The sequence below is a fragment of the Psammomys obesus genome, unplaced genomic scaffold (assembly GCF_907164565.1).
Source record: "Psammomys obesus unplaced genomic scaffold, mPsaObe1.curated_primary_1811, whole genome shotgun sequence".
NCBI lineage: Eukaryota > Metazoa > Chordata > Mammalia > Rodentia > Muridae > Psammomys > Psammomys obesus.
The window spans coordinates 22,655,682-22,675,698 of NW_026592890.1; the positions used below are offsets into that span (position 1 = coordinate 22,655,682).

The 20,017-nt window shown below is 40.8% G+C and overlaps 1 protein-coding gene across 2 annotated transcripts in view; it reads right to left on the reverse strand.

Moving 5' to 3' along the window:
* Positions 1-14,073, reverse strand: part of Pdss2 (decaprenyl diphosphate synthase subunit 2) — a 190,392-nt gene extending 176,319 nt beyond the window's left edge. For both annotated transcript variants that reach the window (XM_055615983.1, XM_055615982.1), the window contains exon 1: positions 13,522-14,073. In XM_055615983.1, the coding sequence (XP_055471958.1) occupies positions 13,522-13,820 (299 nt within the window). In that variant the 5' untranslated portion in view covers positions 13,821-14,073. The remainder of the gene's footprint in view (positions 1-13,521) is intronic.
* Positions 14,074-20,017: the final 5,944 nt, after the last annotated feature.

Genomic DNA, 20,017 nt, shown 5'->3' on the forward strand with positions numbered 1-20,017 from the left:
AAAAAAAAAAAAAAAAAAAGTTTTTTTTAAGCCAATGAAATAACATTCAACAGAGATTCTAGAAGAATGGTAACTTTTAAAGCTATTTTTAAGTATTTGTTAAAATGAAGTTTCAGTACGCAAAAATAGAAAAAGAAAGCAAGCAAGCCTGTGAAAAGCTGGGTGAGTCACAAGAGGAGCAAATCAAGCTGCACTGCAGAAAGGACAGTTTCACTCCTAGACCCTGCACTGAGGATGCAGCCGCCGATGGTTTAGCACCCAGAACCTAGGAGCTAATTTTAGAAGAACATTCACTGAACTTTTCTTTAAACCACAAGCACAGAGAAATGTTTGTTGTGACTAATGAGCGGCTTAGATGTTTTGGCTTTTTTTATTTGTTTGCTTTCATACAGGTCTCACATGGCATATACTAGTCTAGTTCTGAACTCCTTTGTAGCTGAGGATAACCTTGAACTTTCGGTCCTCCTGCCTCCACCTCCTGAGTGCTGAGATTACTAAGGAGTGTCACCACCACATCCGGTTGCATATGATACTGGTATAAACCCAAATAAACCCCAGGGCTTTGTTCGTGCTAGGCAGACAAGTACTCTGCTAACTAAGCTACATTTCTTCCAAGCTGTTTTTAAAGAGAATTCTGAATCCTATGGAATAATGAAAAGCAATCATGTACCACAGAAATAAGGAGACCAACTGTTAATATAGTAGTAATGACCAGGAAAAGAAAAATGTCTTGGGACTGGAGAGATGGCTCAATGGTTAAGAGCACTCTGTTCTTCCAAAGGACCTGGGTTCAATTCCCAGTATGCACATGGCAACTCACAACTGTCTGTAACTCCAGTTCTAAGGAATTTGAAACCCTCACACCAATGCACATAAAATAAAAAAATAATTGTTAAAAAAAAAAAAAAAAGAAAAATGTCTTAATTCTAATTTCTCAAAATTTTAACACAATTAATGTAAAGATGATAGCAATTCAGGCAACAGGAAGCCCACTAAGATTGATTTTGATTTAAATAAATAAAGCAACTCCAGAGCTAGTGAACTGAGAATCAGAAACTCTCACTCAAACCCAAGAACCCTGAAGAAATTCCTTAAATGAAGGAAGAGGAGGCTGTATATTTTGGAACGTGTTTTTCCCAAATGAATCATAACCTGCCAAAAAAAAAAAAAAAAAAAAAAGTAATAATCTGTTGGGAGCACATCAGGAGATCTCCAGAAAAAAAACAAGAATATCAAGCACACAGGTTTGTCCTCTCAAAGGAATGGACATGAAACCTGTTCTCTGACCCAAAAAGCTGGTAACTGGAGGTGATTTAATAGCCTGGTAAATTGCCATATCTGTTGGTCCAAGTTATATCAAGCTCCTATGACCTGTACTGGAGGTTGCTAGTAATCTGAATGACTCTTACAGATGGGGCTCCAAAAGCTCCCACAACCAGGACCAGAGGCACCTGATAGTCTAAATGACCCTTACATTATCTCTACAGCTTGAGGTTCCCCCAAGCTCCCACAACCAGAACCAGATGTGGCCAACAGTCCATATGACCTCTATACTATCTGTATGGCCAAGACCAGGCCGGATCATTCCTTAGGCCCTTAAGCTAATACTGGTAGCCCATCTCCAGAACCCACCTTCTGAAGAAATAGCATGCACCATGAGTTCAGTTTTGATATAATTATGCTTTCTTAGGCACCAGGGATTGGATTACAACAGAAATTTTTTCCTGAATTTTACTGGGTTTAAATATGCTGGCAATAAATCACCATCACACTCTCTAGAAGGCCTGATCCAGGTTGACAAACTCAATCTAAACCGAATTTTCATTCTCTCCTCTTGATGGTTCCTTGCCCTGAAGAGACTCCCACAATAACCCACTGGTCCTTGAAAGTTATTAGCATGGGACTGGAGAGACGCCTGGGCATTATTCTAAAAACAAAAGAGTGCTTATTCCTCTTGCAAAGGACCCACGTTCAGCAACCAGCACCCCCATGGCGGCTCACTACTGTGGGAAACTCCAGCTCTGGGGACCCAGCAGCCTTTTCCGACCTGCACAGGCTCCAGCAGACATGCTGCACACATACATGCATATTAAGCACCCATATACATAAAATAAAAATAAATATTTTCTTTTCAAAGTTATTAGCATAAGGCACGCTACATAGCTCAGCTACATAGCTCAGTCCCTGAACCCAGATGATGGAAGAAGACAACTGACTCCCCAGGTCAAGAGTCCTCTGAACTCTACATCTACACTACAGCCATGTGCATAATGGGAAAGACCTGGGGGAAGCTGGGGTGAATACGGTCAAGATACACTGTATACATGCATGAAACTGACAAAGAATAAACAAAAAGTATTCTCTTACAAGCGTCAGTAGTGCAGGTCCATCAGGTGGTGGGTAAGGGGTGTGTAAACGGGGCAGGGTGGAGAGGGCCATGATGCGACAGTGTGCTCTCACGGTCATCATTATGAGGGGCCATACAGTTATTATACTTTTCAGATGGCCCGATATGCTGTCAGAATCCCTACAGAGGCTCTCTAGGTCAGAGGGGAGGAAAGTCGTCAAATTCTCTTTCTTTATCATCATCGTATTCCTCTAGAAATTTCTCAAGAAGGAGCGAACTGTGGAAAGACAAAGGCACTGACGGGTTCTGGGTATATGCCCTCTGTGTGTATACTCTTTCCACTTGCTTATTGCGCAAACATTTTTTTTAATGTTTTAATATAAAATGACTTTGTATGCACCTATGAAAAGCCCTCAGAGAAAACACCTTAACCTCTAAGGTTTTGGAACTAGCCAACAGCCATTTCAGCAAGTGGCTGAAGTAACTATTTCCTTTTATGACACAGCTCTTGGCTTGCTACTGGGCTCCAGTGAAAACTGACTGTAACATTAAGTGACCATGCAGTCAAGCTGCTCATCATTAGTTATTATTGGGTGCGTTTAACTCGAAATTCCAGCAGGCCCAAATGGATTCTCAAGGCACAACTGAGTTGTAAATCAGACCGCTGGCAAAATACTTCATGAGCATCCTGCAACATCCATCTTGCTCCCAATCTGTTCCGACAGCTTCATGAGCTCCCTATGACCACCAAGCCTGAGAGGGATAAAATGGCTCCCTGGCTACAAAAAGACCTATCCACTGTATTAGAATCAACAGAAGCACAGGATCACTGCGCAACTCCATTCAGGGGAATACTGAGAAGTAAGTGAGAGGACAAACCTTCCCTAAGGGGAAAGCAGAGTTATACAAACCCCTGCTCCTTCAGTTTTTCAGTAAGCAGTCTGCAGATAGGATTTACATGACAATTTTAAACATGTCCCGTAGACTGGCTGAATGATAAGAACTGGGATGGGACATATCTGGACAGTCGGTGACAAGATGGTTTTGAGAAGGGCAATTTGGGTAAATCTCTGGAAAGGGATAGTACCTGAAAATATCTGTGTTCCATGTGATCATAAACTATCTCAGTAGCAGACACAGAATGGCTATTGTCGATGTCAGTCCTTTAGTATGTGGCAATTCTGACAGGACTAGAAGGCTGCACATGTCCTCAATAACAGGGACATCCTTCCACCAAGGCTAACTTGGTGGCATCACTGCTAAGCATCTGCAAGATGTGAAGCCCTCAGGATGAGCCTTTTATTCAGAAGGAGCCAACTCTGGTGACTCCTCACAGTGCAGATGCTACAATCTGTCACACTCCTATCAAGAGGTATTATTTTGTGCATGTTCCCAAGAGTGCCTCGGGTGAATGAAACCAAGAATAGGTGGTAATCAAGGGCTCTGTGTTCTTAGACATGCATTCCCCTCATGTTCCAGAAGCAACTGCCTCACACCATGGTAAACCAGCCCATAGCCACACAGGCCAGGTTCCCATGGGGAATCACCCTATGGGGAAATTGCGCTACTGCTGTGGAACGCAGTTTGTTAGCTGAGCTAGCACTGGACACAGCACTTCTCACAACTACAACTAATGCGTTCTCTAGATTTTGTTTCCTCTAAAACTAACAAAGGTTTTGTGTACAGGGAAAGAATGCTTCCACCAAGAGACTCCATGAACTAGAAGCTGAGATTGCTGTCTGGCTCATCATGCCAGGAAAAAGCAAGGGAGACTTAAATAGAGAGATACGGCAATTCCCAAGAAGGGATGTGTATCCTACTTACAATGGAACCCAGAATGAACAGAGCAATTTGTCCTTAGAAGAGACATGTATTCTCTGTTTGTGACTTTCCTGTCATGCTGCTTTATATTCCCTACATAGACAACTGGGCCATAAGTGATTAAACCTTGCAGGATGAGGCTAAGAATTAGCTCACCAAGCAGAGAATCCTACCTTGCTGAGGTCATGGCCATTTGCAGCTATAACCCAAGATACTCGCATGGTGCATGGTTAGCTATGATCCAGTATTACTGTTTGTGTCTTAAAATTCAAATGCCAGTACAAGCAGTAAGAAATATTTTTCCTTTTCATGTATGAGCAGGCTGAAGGGAGGTCAGAGAACTATGTGGAAACTGCAACAGTGCTTCCCACTGTCCAGTCCAGCACTCACAACTCACTTCCAGTCCCCCAGCCAGCACATCAGCATTCAAAGCAGCAGGATGAAAAGAAAAGGTTGGGGAAGCAGGAGAGAGCTCCCTCAACTACTTTTGAGCATTTCTACAAATTTTCTTTATTCTTTTATTTATTTTATTTTACTAAAAGTTAATCACATGGCCACTTCTAGCCAATAAGATCAGAAAATACGGGCTCTTGGCTAGGAAGCACTGCAACCCTGAATAAATGCTGGTGGGAAAGGAATTTGAAATTGAAATTTCAATTTCAAAGGAAATTGAAAACAGTAATGGCGACCACTAGCCATTCCTTTTGTGTCAAGGCTTCTTAGCATTTCCTTTGCCCTACTCTGTTCTCTGTCTAGATGGGCACAACGTTAATTGTTCAATGTACGGTTTCACCCACAGTCTAAACAACATGTAAGTATATAATTAAAGGTTGTGATATAATTAAAAGATCAGCGGTCCTAAGCTTGAGAGTGAGCTGCCTCTGTGAGAGTGGCGTGAAGGGCTAACTGCATCGGTTTAGGTGGGGCATCTTTTCAATTATCTGCACAGAAAGCTCAGGCAAGGGGCAGGCTGCCTTTTGCCTTTCAACATTTCATTACTCCTTTCACGAAATTTCTTTATATTAATTTATCATCCAACTGACCAAGAGGTGGCCAAGACCTATGCAGGGCTGATCATGGCACACATTCCTGGCATGCAGAAGAACTCATTTGGATTAGGTTTATGATGCTAGAAAGGCCAGACTGCCTCCCACCGGACTCTAAAGCTAGAGGATCCATCCAAAAATCAAATCCATCATGCCAGTAGAGATTGTTCAGCCCTGCCCTGGCTTCCCTGTCACTTTTCCTTGGTGTTGGAGGCTCGAAGGCCTGATTAGCTACTCCTTGCTCAAGGAATCCCAAATCAGTTTCTCTGCTTGTAATTAATTAATCCATGCTGACAAAATTCTATGTAATATCCTTGAGAGCTTGGAAATCCTGTGGCTTTCAATCTTACTTGAGCTGAGTACTTCCAACTCTAGCTCTGGTGTCCACCTTCCTTAGTGGTACCTAATCCATTTCTAGTTGCATTTTAGACATCTCTTCATGCCATCAACCCTTCAATAAATATGTACATTTCTCTCTGTGCTCTCCAAACATGCCCCCTGCAAATGACCCCTGTTGCCTCAAGATCTGTGGCAGCTTACTCAGCTAACTTCAGATTGGTTCTCTACAATCATCAAGTTCTCTCAGCCCCACTTCACAGAATTACTTTGAACCCATTCTTTCCTCTTCGTTTCACAACAGCTGCCTAAATTCATATCCCATCCTCATCCTTAAGTCCCCAAGAACATCTCATGGTCAGCACTCAGGAGTAACTGAGACTTCTCAATCCATTATCCCTGATTCCAGAACCATTCTTCCCTCTGTGTCATTACTGAATTTTTAAACATGGTAATCATAACAAATATAAAAATATTTGATTGCTCCGATAGCATTATATGCCTCTTTTATTTAACTAGAAATCTTGCTGAGGAGTAGGTCAATGTGAATGATACTGTCTGGTGGGCTTTGTATTCTCTCTGATAAGCACAGGACCTGGCCATTAGTGGACACATTTAACTAGCAGCTACAGAAGAAATTATTACTCTACAGCAGTCTTCTTCCAGGTCTCTCTGCACCCAGCTTATCTTTTCTAATTCAGGATCTCTACATCTGCCAAGATCAGCTTTTAAAAAGCTCATCTGGTCATGTATTTCTTACTGACAGTAGGAAAAGATTAGATCTTCTTCTTCCCTTCCGCCCCCCAAAAAACAAAAACAAAAACAAAACAGGGTTTCTCTGGGTAGCTTTGGCTGTCCTGGAACTCACTCTGTAGACCAGGCTGTTCTTGAACTCAGAGATCCACCTGCCTCTGCCTCCCAGGTGCTGGGATTAAGGCCGTGCATCGCCACTGCCTGGCTTAAGATTAGATCTTCTTAATGTAATATAAAAATCATCTCAAACTCTGGCCCCAGCTTTTTCTTTATCTCTTAAATCAACTTTATTTGGTTCGTAGATGTTTCACTAACAGTAGCCAAAAACTAGAGATAGTCTCAGTGTTCATGTACAGCATAAAGGGTAAACAAACTGCTTTATATCTGCAGTGGGACAAGCCTGTCCCGAATGATTATCTGTCAGTCTGAGAAGAGGTACTGCAACTGAGAAAACGCTTCCATCACACTCCCTGTAGGCAAGTCTGTGGAGCATTTTCTCAATTAATAATTATGCTGAGCCCAGGCCACTGCTAGCAGTGTCATGCTGGGGTGGGTGGTCCTAAATTGTGTAAGAAAGCAAGCTGAGCCAGGTGTGGTGGCACACACCATTCAGGCAGCTTTCTATGAATTCAAAACTGGCTATACAGCCCTATAAATGAATGAATGAATGAATGAATGAATGAATGAATAAATAAATGAATGAATGAATGAATGAATGAATGAATAAAAAATAAATAAATAAATGGGGAAAGCAAGAAAGCAACAAGGCTGAGCAAGCCATGAGGACCAAGTCAGTAATCAGCACTCCTCCATAGCTTCTGCTTTAGGTCCTGCCTTGAGGCCCTGCCCTGACTTTCCTTCATGACGGACTGTAAGATGGAGTAAACCCTTTCCTCCCCATGTTGCTTTTAGTCATGGTGTTTTATCATAGCAATAGCAACCCTAACTAACAGAAGCTACAAACAAGAGATTTTAGCAATAAGAAATGAGATGCTGCTGTTGTCTCTGCTCTGCCCAGTTTTCTGGTTATTTACAGTGGAGAAGCAAGTCTAAAGTCTCTAACTGCTTACTCCATCATGGCAGCAGCAGACATTGCTGGACTCTTTTTTTTTGCTTCATCTGATTCCATGTTTATCCAATACCACTGCAAATTTTCCTAGACTTTGCCAACCAGTTCTGTGTCTGAATTTTCCTGCTTCAGTCATTTCTTTCTCATCTAACACAAGTCAATTTACCGGCTACTCCACCTTTAGAAGTCTTCAAGTTCACCAGAAAGACACCTTTTTCTCCTTGTCTGTCTGTGTGGCACACTGGGTGACACGTGCCACTCTTCTCTCAAGGTACTCTGAAATTGGGCTTACGATCTTGCTAAAACAGATTTCTAATAGTAATAACAAAGGCTACCATTTGGAGATCTGCTGTGTGATCTCTAGTACCTCCTTTAAACATAAAACATCACAGCTATGCACCACTCTTATTCTTACTTACAGATGAGGAGGCTAAGGCACAGGGAGCTAAAGAAAGCTGCCTCACACCACGCAGCTCAGTGGTTGGTAGGCCCATAATGAGAAGCCAGTCCAAGTCCAGAGCTCCTGCTCATTGCACCGTCTCTCGTGAATTCCTGGACGGCAACAACCATGTCTTATTCATATTTACACACCCAATGCCCAGAGTACCTCAAATATTTGTGGAATGAATTAAAATTTATAATTTTCACCTGGTCATCCAAGAAAAAGTTCTTTGTAAGAAATATAGGTTTTTAGTCAGTAATTACAGAACTGAAACTAGAAAGGGCCTTTCATAAACATGGAAGACTAAAATTAAATTTCTAATAACATACTGAAAGAACTCTAAAGAATCCCACCATATTCAAACAAACAAACAAACAAACAAACAAAGACTAACAGGTTCTCTAGAGAGCCAAGTAACTACAGGGGAACAAGCGGCCTCTTCTGCGGAATCAATGTCCTCTAAGAGAAGAGACTAAAGCCAGACTTTAACTCCTATAATTGAATACTGATCAGTCCCACCTATCCGACTCTAAAATAAGAGCAGAGCATCTTGAAGGCAAAACCAAAAATAAAAGTATTTGAACAAATTTTTAATCCTACAATCTTTCCAGAATCATGAAAGCAAATAAAGCCATATCCAAAGAAGTCAGCTGCATTTACATACGTTGCGCAGTTCCATAGCAAGAGGCATCTGGGTCATCTTTGAAGCAACCGCACACTGTCCATAAGCTCTCGGAAGCATTCAATCAGTCACTAGAAGGCAGTTGTTCTAGTTTGCTTTTCTTTCCCTGTGATAAACACCATGAAACCAACTTGGGAATAATGGGTTCTGTTTCCTTTTATGCTTCAAGGTAACAGCTAATCACTGAAGAAAGTTGAGGCAGGAACTAAAGTAGAGACCATGGAAGAATTACTAGCTTGCTTAGTTTGTGAGCTTGCTTGATTTCTTCCTCCTTTTTTTTTTTTTTCCTTGTTTATTTATTTGAATCAGTCTTACTATGTAGCCCTGGCTGTCTTGGAACTCACTTTGCAGACCAGGCTGGCCTTAAACTCACAGAGATCTGCCTGCTTCTGCCTCCTGACTGCTCGGATTAAAGGTATACCAGGCTCTGCTAGCTTGTTCATACAGCCCAGGTCCATGTGCCTAGATGGTGCTGAGTTGTCCATGGTGTGCTGGGCCCTCTGGCATGAGTCATCAAAGTCACAATCCCAGGCCAATCTGATCAAGGCAATTCTTCAATGACAATAAAAACTATCTTGCGCAACAGTATACCAAGTAAACTTACCAAAGATAAAAGATACTTAAATATGAATGATTGGCAGATATAAATGATTAAAATATATATTATGCAAGTGGGTACTAAACTGAATTAGACAGGCAGCAATGAAACCACAGGCCATGGTTGTGCTGGCAGGAAGGGAGAGGTTGACTCACTGTGGCTCCCTTTAGCTTCTTCCGCACTAATAATCTACCTGGGCATTCCTACAGGACACTGTCCACCTTGGACAGGTCCACAGCTCCTTATGCAAAGCTCCCCTTGTCTTAGTCGCTGTTCTACTGCTATAAAGAGACACCATGACCAAGGCAATGCTTATAAAAGAAAACATTCTGTTGGGGGCTTGCTTACAGTTTCAGAGGTTTAGTCTACTTTCATCATGGTGGGGAGTGTGGCAGCACTCATGATGCTAGAGCAGTAGCTTAGTTACATCCTGATCTGCAGGCCACACCTCCTAATCTTTCTAATTCTTCTCAAATAGTGCCACTCCCTGATGGCTACGTATTCAAGTATCTGGGCCTACAGAGGCCGTTTTATTTAAACCACCACACCTCTGAAACAAATATCTCTCAGAAGGCAACTTTTCTGATTTAAAAAGGTATTCTTAACCCTGCATTCCAACAAGAACTAAACTGAGTCTGTAATCAAACATTAATATTTCTGCAACAGAATGAATATTCACATTCACTGGGATGAATAAAAACCAAAAAGTCCCACATCCATTAAGATCAGGTTATGAGTCTGAAAAATATACTGTTTTCTGAGCGTTTAGGATTTTTAAATTGTGGAGAACCATATTTTCATTGCATCAATGCATTCAACTTTTTTTCACTGAGAAGGGCCTTCTTACAAGCCAAATCCAGGTCTGACAGGAGTTTCCAGACAGTTCAGAGCTGGCAATAACGCTGGAAATCAGCTTGGGAAACCTCTTATTCACTGCAACCTTCCAAGCTTTTTCCTCTCTCCCCTTCTCATCCACTTTATCTTAGGCTTCTCCTACCCTAATATGACTTGAGTTGAAGTGATATATCTAAGTCTTTAAAATATTGAAATAATTACAGACAATACATTGAAGAAATAGGATAAGAGTTCTCTGTTCCTTGGACCCAGCTTCACTTCATAGTGATGAAATTTTACTTGTAGCATAATTCTAAAATCCTAAATCAAGCTTATTCTATTTCCATTTTTAGCAGCTTTATCCATTGTCTAGATTCATTACCAGATTAGCACAAGAATTCAACGTGTTCCCTCAGCATGATATACCTCTTCACAGTTTTTGCTCCTCCTTGCTCCCCACACTGTCACCTAATTTCTAAACTCATCTGTTCTCCATCTCTATACGTTGGCATTTTTTTTTTAATGATATAAATGTTTGGCATCTATTGCTGTGCTAGAATAATGACCAAAAGCAGCTTCCTGGAGAAATGGCTTATTTGGCTTACATATCCCAGCCATGACCCACTGAGGGGAGCCACAGCAGGAATCTGGAAGGAGAAGCTGATGCAGAGACTATGGAAGGCAGCTGCTCAATGGTTTGCTCCTAATGGCTTGCTCCGCCTTCTTTCTTATACAACCCAGAACATCCTCCCCAGTGGGCTGTGCCTACCCACATCAATCATTCATGAAGAAAATACACCATAGTCTTTCCTACAAGCCAATCTGATAAAGGCATTTTCTCAATTGAGGTTCTCTCTTGCCAGATCACTCCAGCTTGTGTCAAACTGATCAAAATAATAAAAATAATAATAAAAAATTATAAAACTGAGTTCTTAAAAACTTGTGTTTGAAAGCTGGGTATGGTGGTTTTAATCCCAGCGCTCAGGAAGCAAAGGCAGGAGGATGGATCACTGAGAGTTCCAGGCCAGTCAGGGTTTCAGTGTGAGGCCCAGTCTTCAAATAAACAAAACCTTAAAATATATATTGATGAAATGCACAACCTGTCCATTCTGAAGTGTCTATGGTTCAGTAGTGCTAGCATAACTGCTCTTCAGTTTCTACCCTTTTTCTCTGAGTTCAACTACTTGCGATGCTCGTGTAAGTAGAATTACACAGTATGTGTTTTTTAAGAATTGCTTATTTCACTTAGCATATATTTTCAAGGTTCATCATTGTTATAACATGCCAGCTTTTTTTCAATGTTGAATAGTTTTTTATTGTATGTATACATCACACTTCATTAATGCATTCACCCACTGATGAATACATGATCTACTTCTACCTCTGGCTATTGTAAATAATACTAGAAACATAAGTACAGATATATATATATAGATATAGATATAGATATATATCTGAAACTCCATTTTCAATTCTTTTGGAAATATTTTTAGGAGTAGAATAGCTGAATAACATGGTAACTCATAATTTCTTGAAGAAAAAAAAACTCTTTTCACATAATTCTTTTGGGATTCATTCAAGTTGTATGCACTGATATCAATATTCTTTTTTATCAAATAGTGCTTGTGTTTGGGAGGGCATACGTATGTTCAAATAGATGTGTACCCGTGTGGAGGTAAGAGGTGGACACCGGGTGTCTTCCTTCATCTTGCTCCACCTTATATTTTGAGACAAGGTCTCTCATTAAACCCACTGAGCTCAAACTGCCTCTCACTGAGCTCATTAATTATATAGGCTAGCTGGTCCATGGGCTGGCCTGTCTGCGCATTGCAACCCAACACTCGGGTTGCAGAATCCACTTGTACACACTCTTGGTGCCCAGCTTTTTTGTAGATACTTGGGATCAAAGCTCACTCAGGTCCTCAAGTTTGCATGGTAGGCAACTTAGTGACTGAGACATCTCTTCAGCTCCACCAAATAGAACTTTATGGTTATGGATGTATCACAGTTTGATCAAGCATTCACAACAAGTAACATTTGGGTTGTTCAAGTTGGGGCAATTCCTCTTAATTATCAACATTTTGCTGACAAGACTTTGACAAATTTACAATCAACTTTCAACATTATAAATATCCCTGTATAAGTTCAGATACAGACAAGGTTGGGTTTTTTATTATTATTATTATTTCTTTCGGATAAATGTTTATGAGTATAATGAATGAGGTGTACAATTTAATCTTATTTAATTACTCTTATAAGAAACTATCATTTTCCAGATTGGCCATACCAATTTACATGCATGCCAAATTTAATTTTTCCTGTTTCTTCACCAGGATGCCTTATCATCAGTGCTTATTTCATTCCTTCTCAAAGCATGGGACAGCATCCCATAGTGATGTGAATCTGTATTTCTCTAAGTGATAATGGTTTTGAACACTCATAAGCCCACTTGCCATCTTTTGTATTGTTTCCTTTTTCACAACTGGGTTTAAGACAGAGTCTCTTTTTTTCAGCCAAAAATTTGCTGGTTGAACTAGACTAGCTGGCCAGTAAACCACAGGGATCTTCCAGTCTCTACATCCTCAGTGCCAGGATTACAAGCCTCCAGCCTTTTTACATGGTTGCTGGAGATCAGATTCAGGTCGTTGTACATGCAGAAGCACTTTACTGGCAATGACATCCCCACAAATTCTCTTTGTAATATTTTTATTCTAACAACTTTCTGTATGTTTGAAATAAACTACAAACCACAAGGTATGAGAATTTTTGGTTTTTTTTTTTTTGTGTGTGTGTGTGTGTTATGTGTGTGTGTGTGTGTGTTATGTGTATGTGTGATAAAAGGTTTTTAAAGACCCTAGTAGCAGGTTTAACACTAGTCTAGCATTAAGTGGTTAAAAGCCTCGAGAGGAAAATGATCTCTACCTGGATAGTCCAATACCTGGATATTTGTTAAGAGCTGTCCACTTTGTCTCTCTTATCTTAATCTTTCTGTAAGTAAACAATTGAATAGTGGGGAATATTTATTCCTTTTTGGTTTTTGATCATTTTCTGGACAGAGTTTCTTTGTGTAGCTTTGGCTGTCTGGGAACTCGCTCTGTAGACCAGGCTGGCCTCGAACTCAAAGATCTACTTGCCTCTGCCTCCCAAGTGCTGAGATTAAAAGCACGTACCACCACTGCCTGGCTCTATCCCATTTTAAAAATACCGCTACTTGAATGTGACTAAATAAATAAACATCTGACTGGTATCTTCACAAATCACTGAACCATCTGTACCTCTAATAGTTAAAAGAAACTGTGAAAAACACTCACGTTTTTCTCTTAAGAAAACTATTTACCCACTGAGGTGTGCCAAGTATAAGAAACATCAAAGATGTCTAAAAAGATCAAAGGAAAGAAGGGATAAAAGCACGGGCCAGATCCAGACTTAGCGTGAGTCTTGACGGGGATGTGGGGTGGGGAGAGTGGATACTGGTGATAAAAGAACTGGCCAGACCCTGAATTAGCATGAATGTCCTGAGCAAAATAAAAAATAAAATAAATAAATAAAAAGACGAGTGGGTCCTGTGGTCAGGGGGAGACGGGGTCGCTCACCTGGCAGTGGTAAGCAGAGGGTGCTGAGTCCCCACCAGCTTCCGAACCTGCATAGCGATGTTGCTGAGCTCGTCACTCAGCAGACAGCGGAGGCTCATGAAGGATGCGGGATAGCCCACGATCTTCTCTGCCTCTGACACCACCTGATTCCAGTGGGCTGGACACCTAGAAGATCGGCCACGCCAGGAGCCTACCGAGGAGATGGTGTCGAGGGATCTGGAGCACCACCACTGTTGATATGGGGGACCAGAAGCCCGGAGATAACCGGACAAGCGCAACAGCAGCTGCCGAAGGCTCATGGTTTGAGTCTGAGAGGGTCAGGGACCTGGGATAGGTGTCCAGAAATGTCACAGTAAACAAGGGCTGAAGAGGAACTTTCAAGATCTAAAAGGAAACAATTCCAAACCCTCGGAGAAGTGTGGCTTTCTGGAGCCGTAGCCAGGAATAAAGTTTGCTGCTTCTGCAGCCCAGGCTGGCGGGACCACAGCTGCTGCTCAGAATTACACTGGCCACCTGTGATAGAAACCCCAGACACTGTCTACATAGGGGGAGCCATTTTGGAGCCATGAAATGCGGCCTGCCGTAAAGACACGGGAGGGCTGATGAGCGGCAAAGAGCGCTCCTTACTTTACGGCACGGCTGAGACCGCCCAAATGGGCGGGGCTTTGGCGGTGACCGGAAGGCGAGGGTACGGATGGAAGCCTCTGCCCTTGGACTGCAGTGTCCGCCCTTTGGGGACGTGCTAGGCTGCCGAGCCACCCCTCTAGCCCTGGCTCTGGGAGGACTCGGGGGTCGCTGGAGCGTTCCTCTCGGCCCAGGGCGGAGGGAAGCTGATGTAAATTAATACCAGTGTCCTGAGTCGGCGTCTGCAGTGAGATCGTGGGGCCGTGGTGCGGGCTTGCGGGGAAGCCTTCTCCCCTGTTCGCCTTCGGGCCTCGATGGGGATGCGAATGCGGGAGGGCCGCTGGGCGACGTCTCCGCTGGCAGCCCCGGCAGAGCTGCTTCACTCAGCTGCGTGGCCGACGGCCGACGTGTGAGGGTTTCTCCAGTGAAAAACACAGAAGCAGATTTGCCTTCTGTCCAAGGATACTGTGAGAATGGAATGAAGCGTTGCTTGCTCCCCTCGTTTCTTGGCTCCGAAGTTGAAAATTCACCGGCTGGACTGCATTTTTACATATTGGCTCACTTAATCTTTTGTTGCATTTTTAAAGATTATATTATTCCCTGTATTTGGGGGCTGAAACTGAGTGAGGCACAGCCAAATTGTAAGCAAGAGTGTGAACCCAGAAAATCTGGGGCATTTTTTTGTTTTTGTTTTTTGTTTGTTTGTTTGTTTGTTTTTATCCTCCCCTTTGGATGCTAGCGATAGTAGCCAGGCCTCATGCAGGAATGTTAGGCTAGTACTCTCTTTCTGAGCCACATACCAGACCTGATAGTCTGGTTATTTGAATACATATTCTCAACCACAACATTAAGTAATATGCTACCAAAAATTTTTTTCACCTCATTGCTAAAGGTATATTGTCAGTGTGATGATGGTTTCAGTACTGGAAGGAACTTTTTTTTTAATCGGCCACAGTGGCCTGAGACTGACCTATGACGTTTGATTCACCTCTCAAATTCTAGGACTACAGATGAGGACCACTGTCCTGCCAGGCAAGTATGTCTAGCATCTTGCCCCTTCTAATTACAAAAAAAAAAAAAAAAAAAAAAAAACAAACAAACCTGTTAAAGTCCTTGTTTGTTAATGATAAAGAATGTCGCAAAACCCTAAATTCAATCCATTACCAAAAAAAAAGAGTAAAATTAAGATAAATAATAAAGGACTTGTTACCTACACTTTACATTCAGAAATAACCTAAAAACTTAAGGTTTCAAAATTTATGGTTGCTATTTTTTAAGTTTACCTCATGTAAATGAACTAAAAAAACAAAGAGGAATTGTTCACAATGTAAAACAAGATGTTTTTATCTATAGCAAGTTTAGTTGCAGACTCCCTTTGAAGGCCAAGTCTGTGATTTCAAGTTTCTATTTTAGGACCAGGATTGGTGGTACTTGCCAGCAATCAGGAGGCAGAGGCAGAAGGATCTCTGAGTTCAAGGGCAGCCTGATCTACATACCCAGTTCTAGGTCATAGTGAGAGCCTGTACCAAAAAAAGAAAGAAAGAAAAAAGCAAACAACAACAACAAAACTCAGTGTGGATAAAATTTAGGAGTACATTTTATTAAAGGTGAATTACGTTTAAAAAACAAACTTCCCAGCCAGTCAAGGTGGCATAGGCCTTTAATACCAGCACTCAGGGAAGCAGAGGCAGGCAGATCTCTGTGAGTTCGAGGCCAGCCTGGTCTACAAATTGAGTCCAGGACAACCAAGGCTACACACAGACACCCTGTCTCAAAAAAAAAAAAAAAAAAAAAACAAAAACAAAACAACAACAAAACAAAAATAGTCTCCCCACAAGAGAGGTTCTATGTAAGAGATAGATTCCTAACAATAAAATCCAAGTATGTTACTATGTAAAAATAAATGAAAAATTAAATATCTTACTGTTCTAAATAGTTCCAAGGCCTGAGCCTCTGGGTTATACAAGGAAAAAGTCATGATAATCCAGAAAGAGAGAGAGAGACTGAATGTGATACACTGTGCACATGGGACCGTTTCATCAGGATCACTGGTATCTTAAGAGTAACTTTTTATGCATTTGCCTTAATAACAATTCACAGCATGTACTTTAATTTCTCCACGGAAGCCAAGTACATTATTCTCTGGTCATACTTATTAACCAAGTTTCTGATTATTCATGGGACTTCTGGTCCCATTTACTTTAAATAACCAGCACTTTTCTTTATTCTTACAGTTAAAAGGTTGCATTATATCTAATGATAATTGGTTTTAGAAGGTTAAAATGATATTTGTTCTTTAATCCTCCAGATAAACATATATTCTCTTAAATCTTTATGGCTAAAGAAATGTCCAAATTCAAGTAACTTTTACAGGATCAGGGGGATGTGTCTGAGATTCTACTCTGCCTTTGCCACTGATAACAGTTATTTTAAAATGTGTGTGGATGTGTTCATAAAGGAGAAATAGAGTTTCTTAACCTCAGCATTATTGACATTTTGAAACATGATCCTTGGTTGAAGGGGAAAGAAATCTGTCTTAATTCTTATAAGGCATTCAGCACCATCCTTGACATGTGCCCAATAGATGCCAGAAATACCTTTTCCAAATTGTGACAACCAGATACGTTGTCTCCAAACATAGGTAAACATCTGTCCCCAGGAGGGCAGACTAGCCCACTGGAATATGAAAGAAGCTGAAAGCAAAACTTGTCTCCAAATATGACATTTATTTCCACAAAACACCAAGGGAAAGTCTGTCAGAAGCCCTACACGACTGTGGTCAGCCATACACAGACTTCAGCTTGGTAATGGGATTCTTCCAAAGACAGCAAACTAACAAAAGATGGTCATGATTCCTCTGCCACCGTTCTCAGAATCCTTTCTTAGTAAGTGGACTTAGTTCTCTCCATTTAGCCAACCTTACAGACAAGCAAGGCCATATTCTGTAGCCTCCTCTTTGGCTGAAAACATAAGCTAGTCTTTGGAAATAAAAGGTGTTAAGGTTGGTGGTGCTGCGGACATCAGAACTTTCATAATTTGGTTACTAAAAACAGAGACATTGCAACCACCCATCTATCACCTCTGTGTAGTCGCCTCTTGTTTAATCCTGAGAGAGGTCTCCCACAAGTAAAGGAAAGCATCGTTGTACATTTTAGAGGCTGATAATAAAGGGATCCAAGTAATCAACAGCAAAAGTTCACAGGTTTGACCACTTCCTTGATCGACAGCCTATGAGGAATAGGAAAGGAACCTACTGCCATTAAGACTACAAAATAGCACAAAGCAAGTAGATAATCACAGTATCATGTATACGTTTGCCTTTGACATATGTCAATTCTAGGAACCTATTGCAAAATGCAAAGTGACTAAAGTGGAAGTTTGTTCATTGCTGTATTGCTTGTAATATAAAATTATCCAAACAACCGCAAAGTGGGGAGTAATTAAATAAACTAAGGTAGATGCATCTTGAGACATGTTACAACTGAAAAAACTGAGAGCTATCACTTTATATATCTTTCAGGATATATATAGAATTTTTAAATGCAAGGTGCAAAACAGCATAACATTTTGTGTATATATATATGCATATATTCTGAACAAGCAGGAGCAGAGATCAGCATGGAGACTAGTAAACTATTCTATAACCCTTGGCTATATAGCTTTGGTTTTAGAATCTTGTGTTCATTTTATGTATTCTAAATAATTTGAAATACAAAAGAAAAATGTAATTCCTAAACTTTGAAGATTAACTGAAGCAACTGATGTAACCGCATATTAAGTGGCTGTGTCATAATCATACCAAGTAAATAACCAATGACTTAAGAAAATAGTATTCTCATCACACATCACCCATAGATTATATTCCCTAGATGACAAATCTACAAAAATATCTTAAGCTTCATTCTTACTGCTCACAGAAATACAGATACTATTACTTTCTAATCCTATATGTTGTATGCAAATAGAATTCTTAGGAATGAGGGTTTTTCAGAGTAAGTAGAATCCATAGAATACTAAAGTTGAGAGGCAGGTGGTTCTCTGTAAGTTTTGAGGCCAGCCAGAGCTACACAGAGAAACCCTGTCTCAAAAACCAAAAATAAATAAAACAAAAAAACTAAAGTTGAATTAGAAATAGTAAGTCTATGACTTTTTTCAAAAATGTTTCTTATATATTAATGAGAAAATGAATTTATCGAAAAACAAAAGTATTTTCTTGCCGTATCTTCTACAAAGGCTTAGAGGTAATAGCAATTGTATATTCTAAAAATCTTTATATTGTGTTGTTCTTTTTATACATTGCTTTCTATAACAAGTAAGGAGGTGCTTTGTGGGAATAGTAGATTGTGTGCTAGGACCAAAAAAAGAAAAGAAAGTATGTGTTCTCAGAAATCAAGGAAGCTGTTTAAATCTAAAAGACTAGTGGGACAGGACAAAGATACATCAACATAAAGGGGTTGAGAGGGGGACAATGTGAGCATCAAAAACAGAAGTATGATTGAAATTCACTAATTGCATACGAGCTCATGAGTTCGTAACTAGATACAACTTGGGCAATAATCTGAATAGCATCAATTGAGTACAAGAATTGAGTGTTTACCCTGCGTTCCCTGGATGAGTTTTATTTAGTGGTCTCTTATCCTGGCTTACCCCCTTGAAAACTGAACATGAGACAAGGACTTACTTTTTAAGCAGTTGATTTTGGACAGTGATCTCAGGAAATAGCAGTGGATAACTAGGGAAAGTGAAACAAGGAAAGTCAACATGAGAGTGTTCTTGAATTAGTCATCACTGTGGGGAATGAGGCCTTGAGCCATGTAGAATATACTTCATAATTGTCCACTGATGTAAGAAGACAGCAGTTATTTATCATCTTAACACCTCCAGGTTTCTCTCTTGGGGCCTTGGCTCCTTCACACCTGTAGGGTTGTCATGTGTTTGTGAGCCAGATGTATCCCCCACCTCATGGATACAGAGGAGGTTCTGGTGGAGAGACAGAAAATGAGATGCACACATGTCCTAAGTATATGTAAATGTGTAAAATGGACATAGCAAAAGCTGGCCGTTGGGAGGATGTGAAATAGGGAACAAGATAACCAAATTGCCTAGATCAATGAAAAAAAAAAGTTCTTCATGGTAAAAAGAATTCCACTGAAATGAAAGAAAGGGTAGAATTAAGGAACCACTGTTTTGTAGTTCTTTGTGGATTCATTGATTCAAGCATCAATCACTTATCAATGAGAGGTTGGTAAAGTACTTAGCAAGGGAGAACAAGGAAGACACCCTCTGTAACTAATAGTCAGTCTTGATGTCAACAGGGAAGGTCCATGCATACATACCTCCTGATGAGGGCCATCATGAAGCACACACCACCATCTAAGCAATATATTGTCTAAAAATCATTGAATCTAGATGTTAAAGTTATTTTTACAAAACTGTTTCTCTGTTTCTGTCTTAACCCAGATATCAGCCAAATAAATGAGACTCCGTTATATTATTTTAACAAGCTTAACAGCACAATCCTGAACAGTATTAACTGTATTCTTAACCCTCTAAACTAATTGGTTTTTTTCCAGAGATTCTTGCACTTTGTAGCTTTCCTTGATCCAGCTCCTTCTGATCTCCCTTCGACCTCTCCCATGGCTGAATCCTCTACTTCTTGTAACTCCTCCTCCCCTGGCTGGCAGGAAATCCAGCCCTATTCTCTCCTCTGCTCAATGATTGCCAGTAAGCTGCTCTATTGGCATGCCAGGGGACCATTGAGGAGCACTGTTTACACAACATCGAGACAAGAGATTCTCAGAAGGAGGGTAGCAACCAGATTTGGAGGGAGGGCTGTACAGAAATCAGCATCTGAATTACACAGTATCCTTAT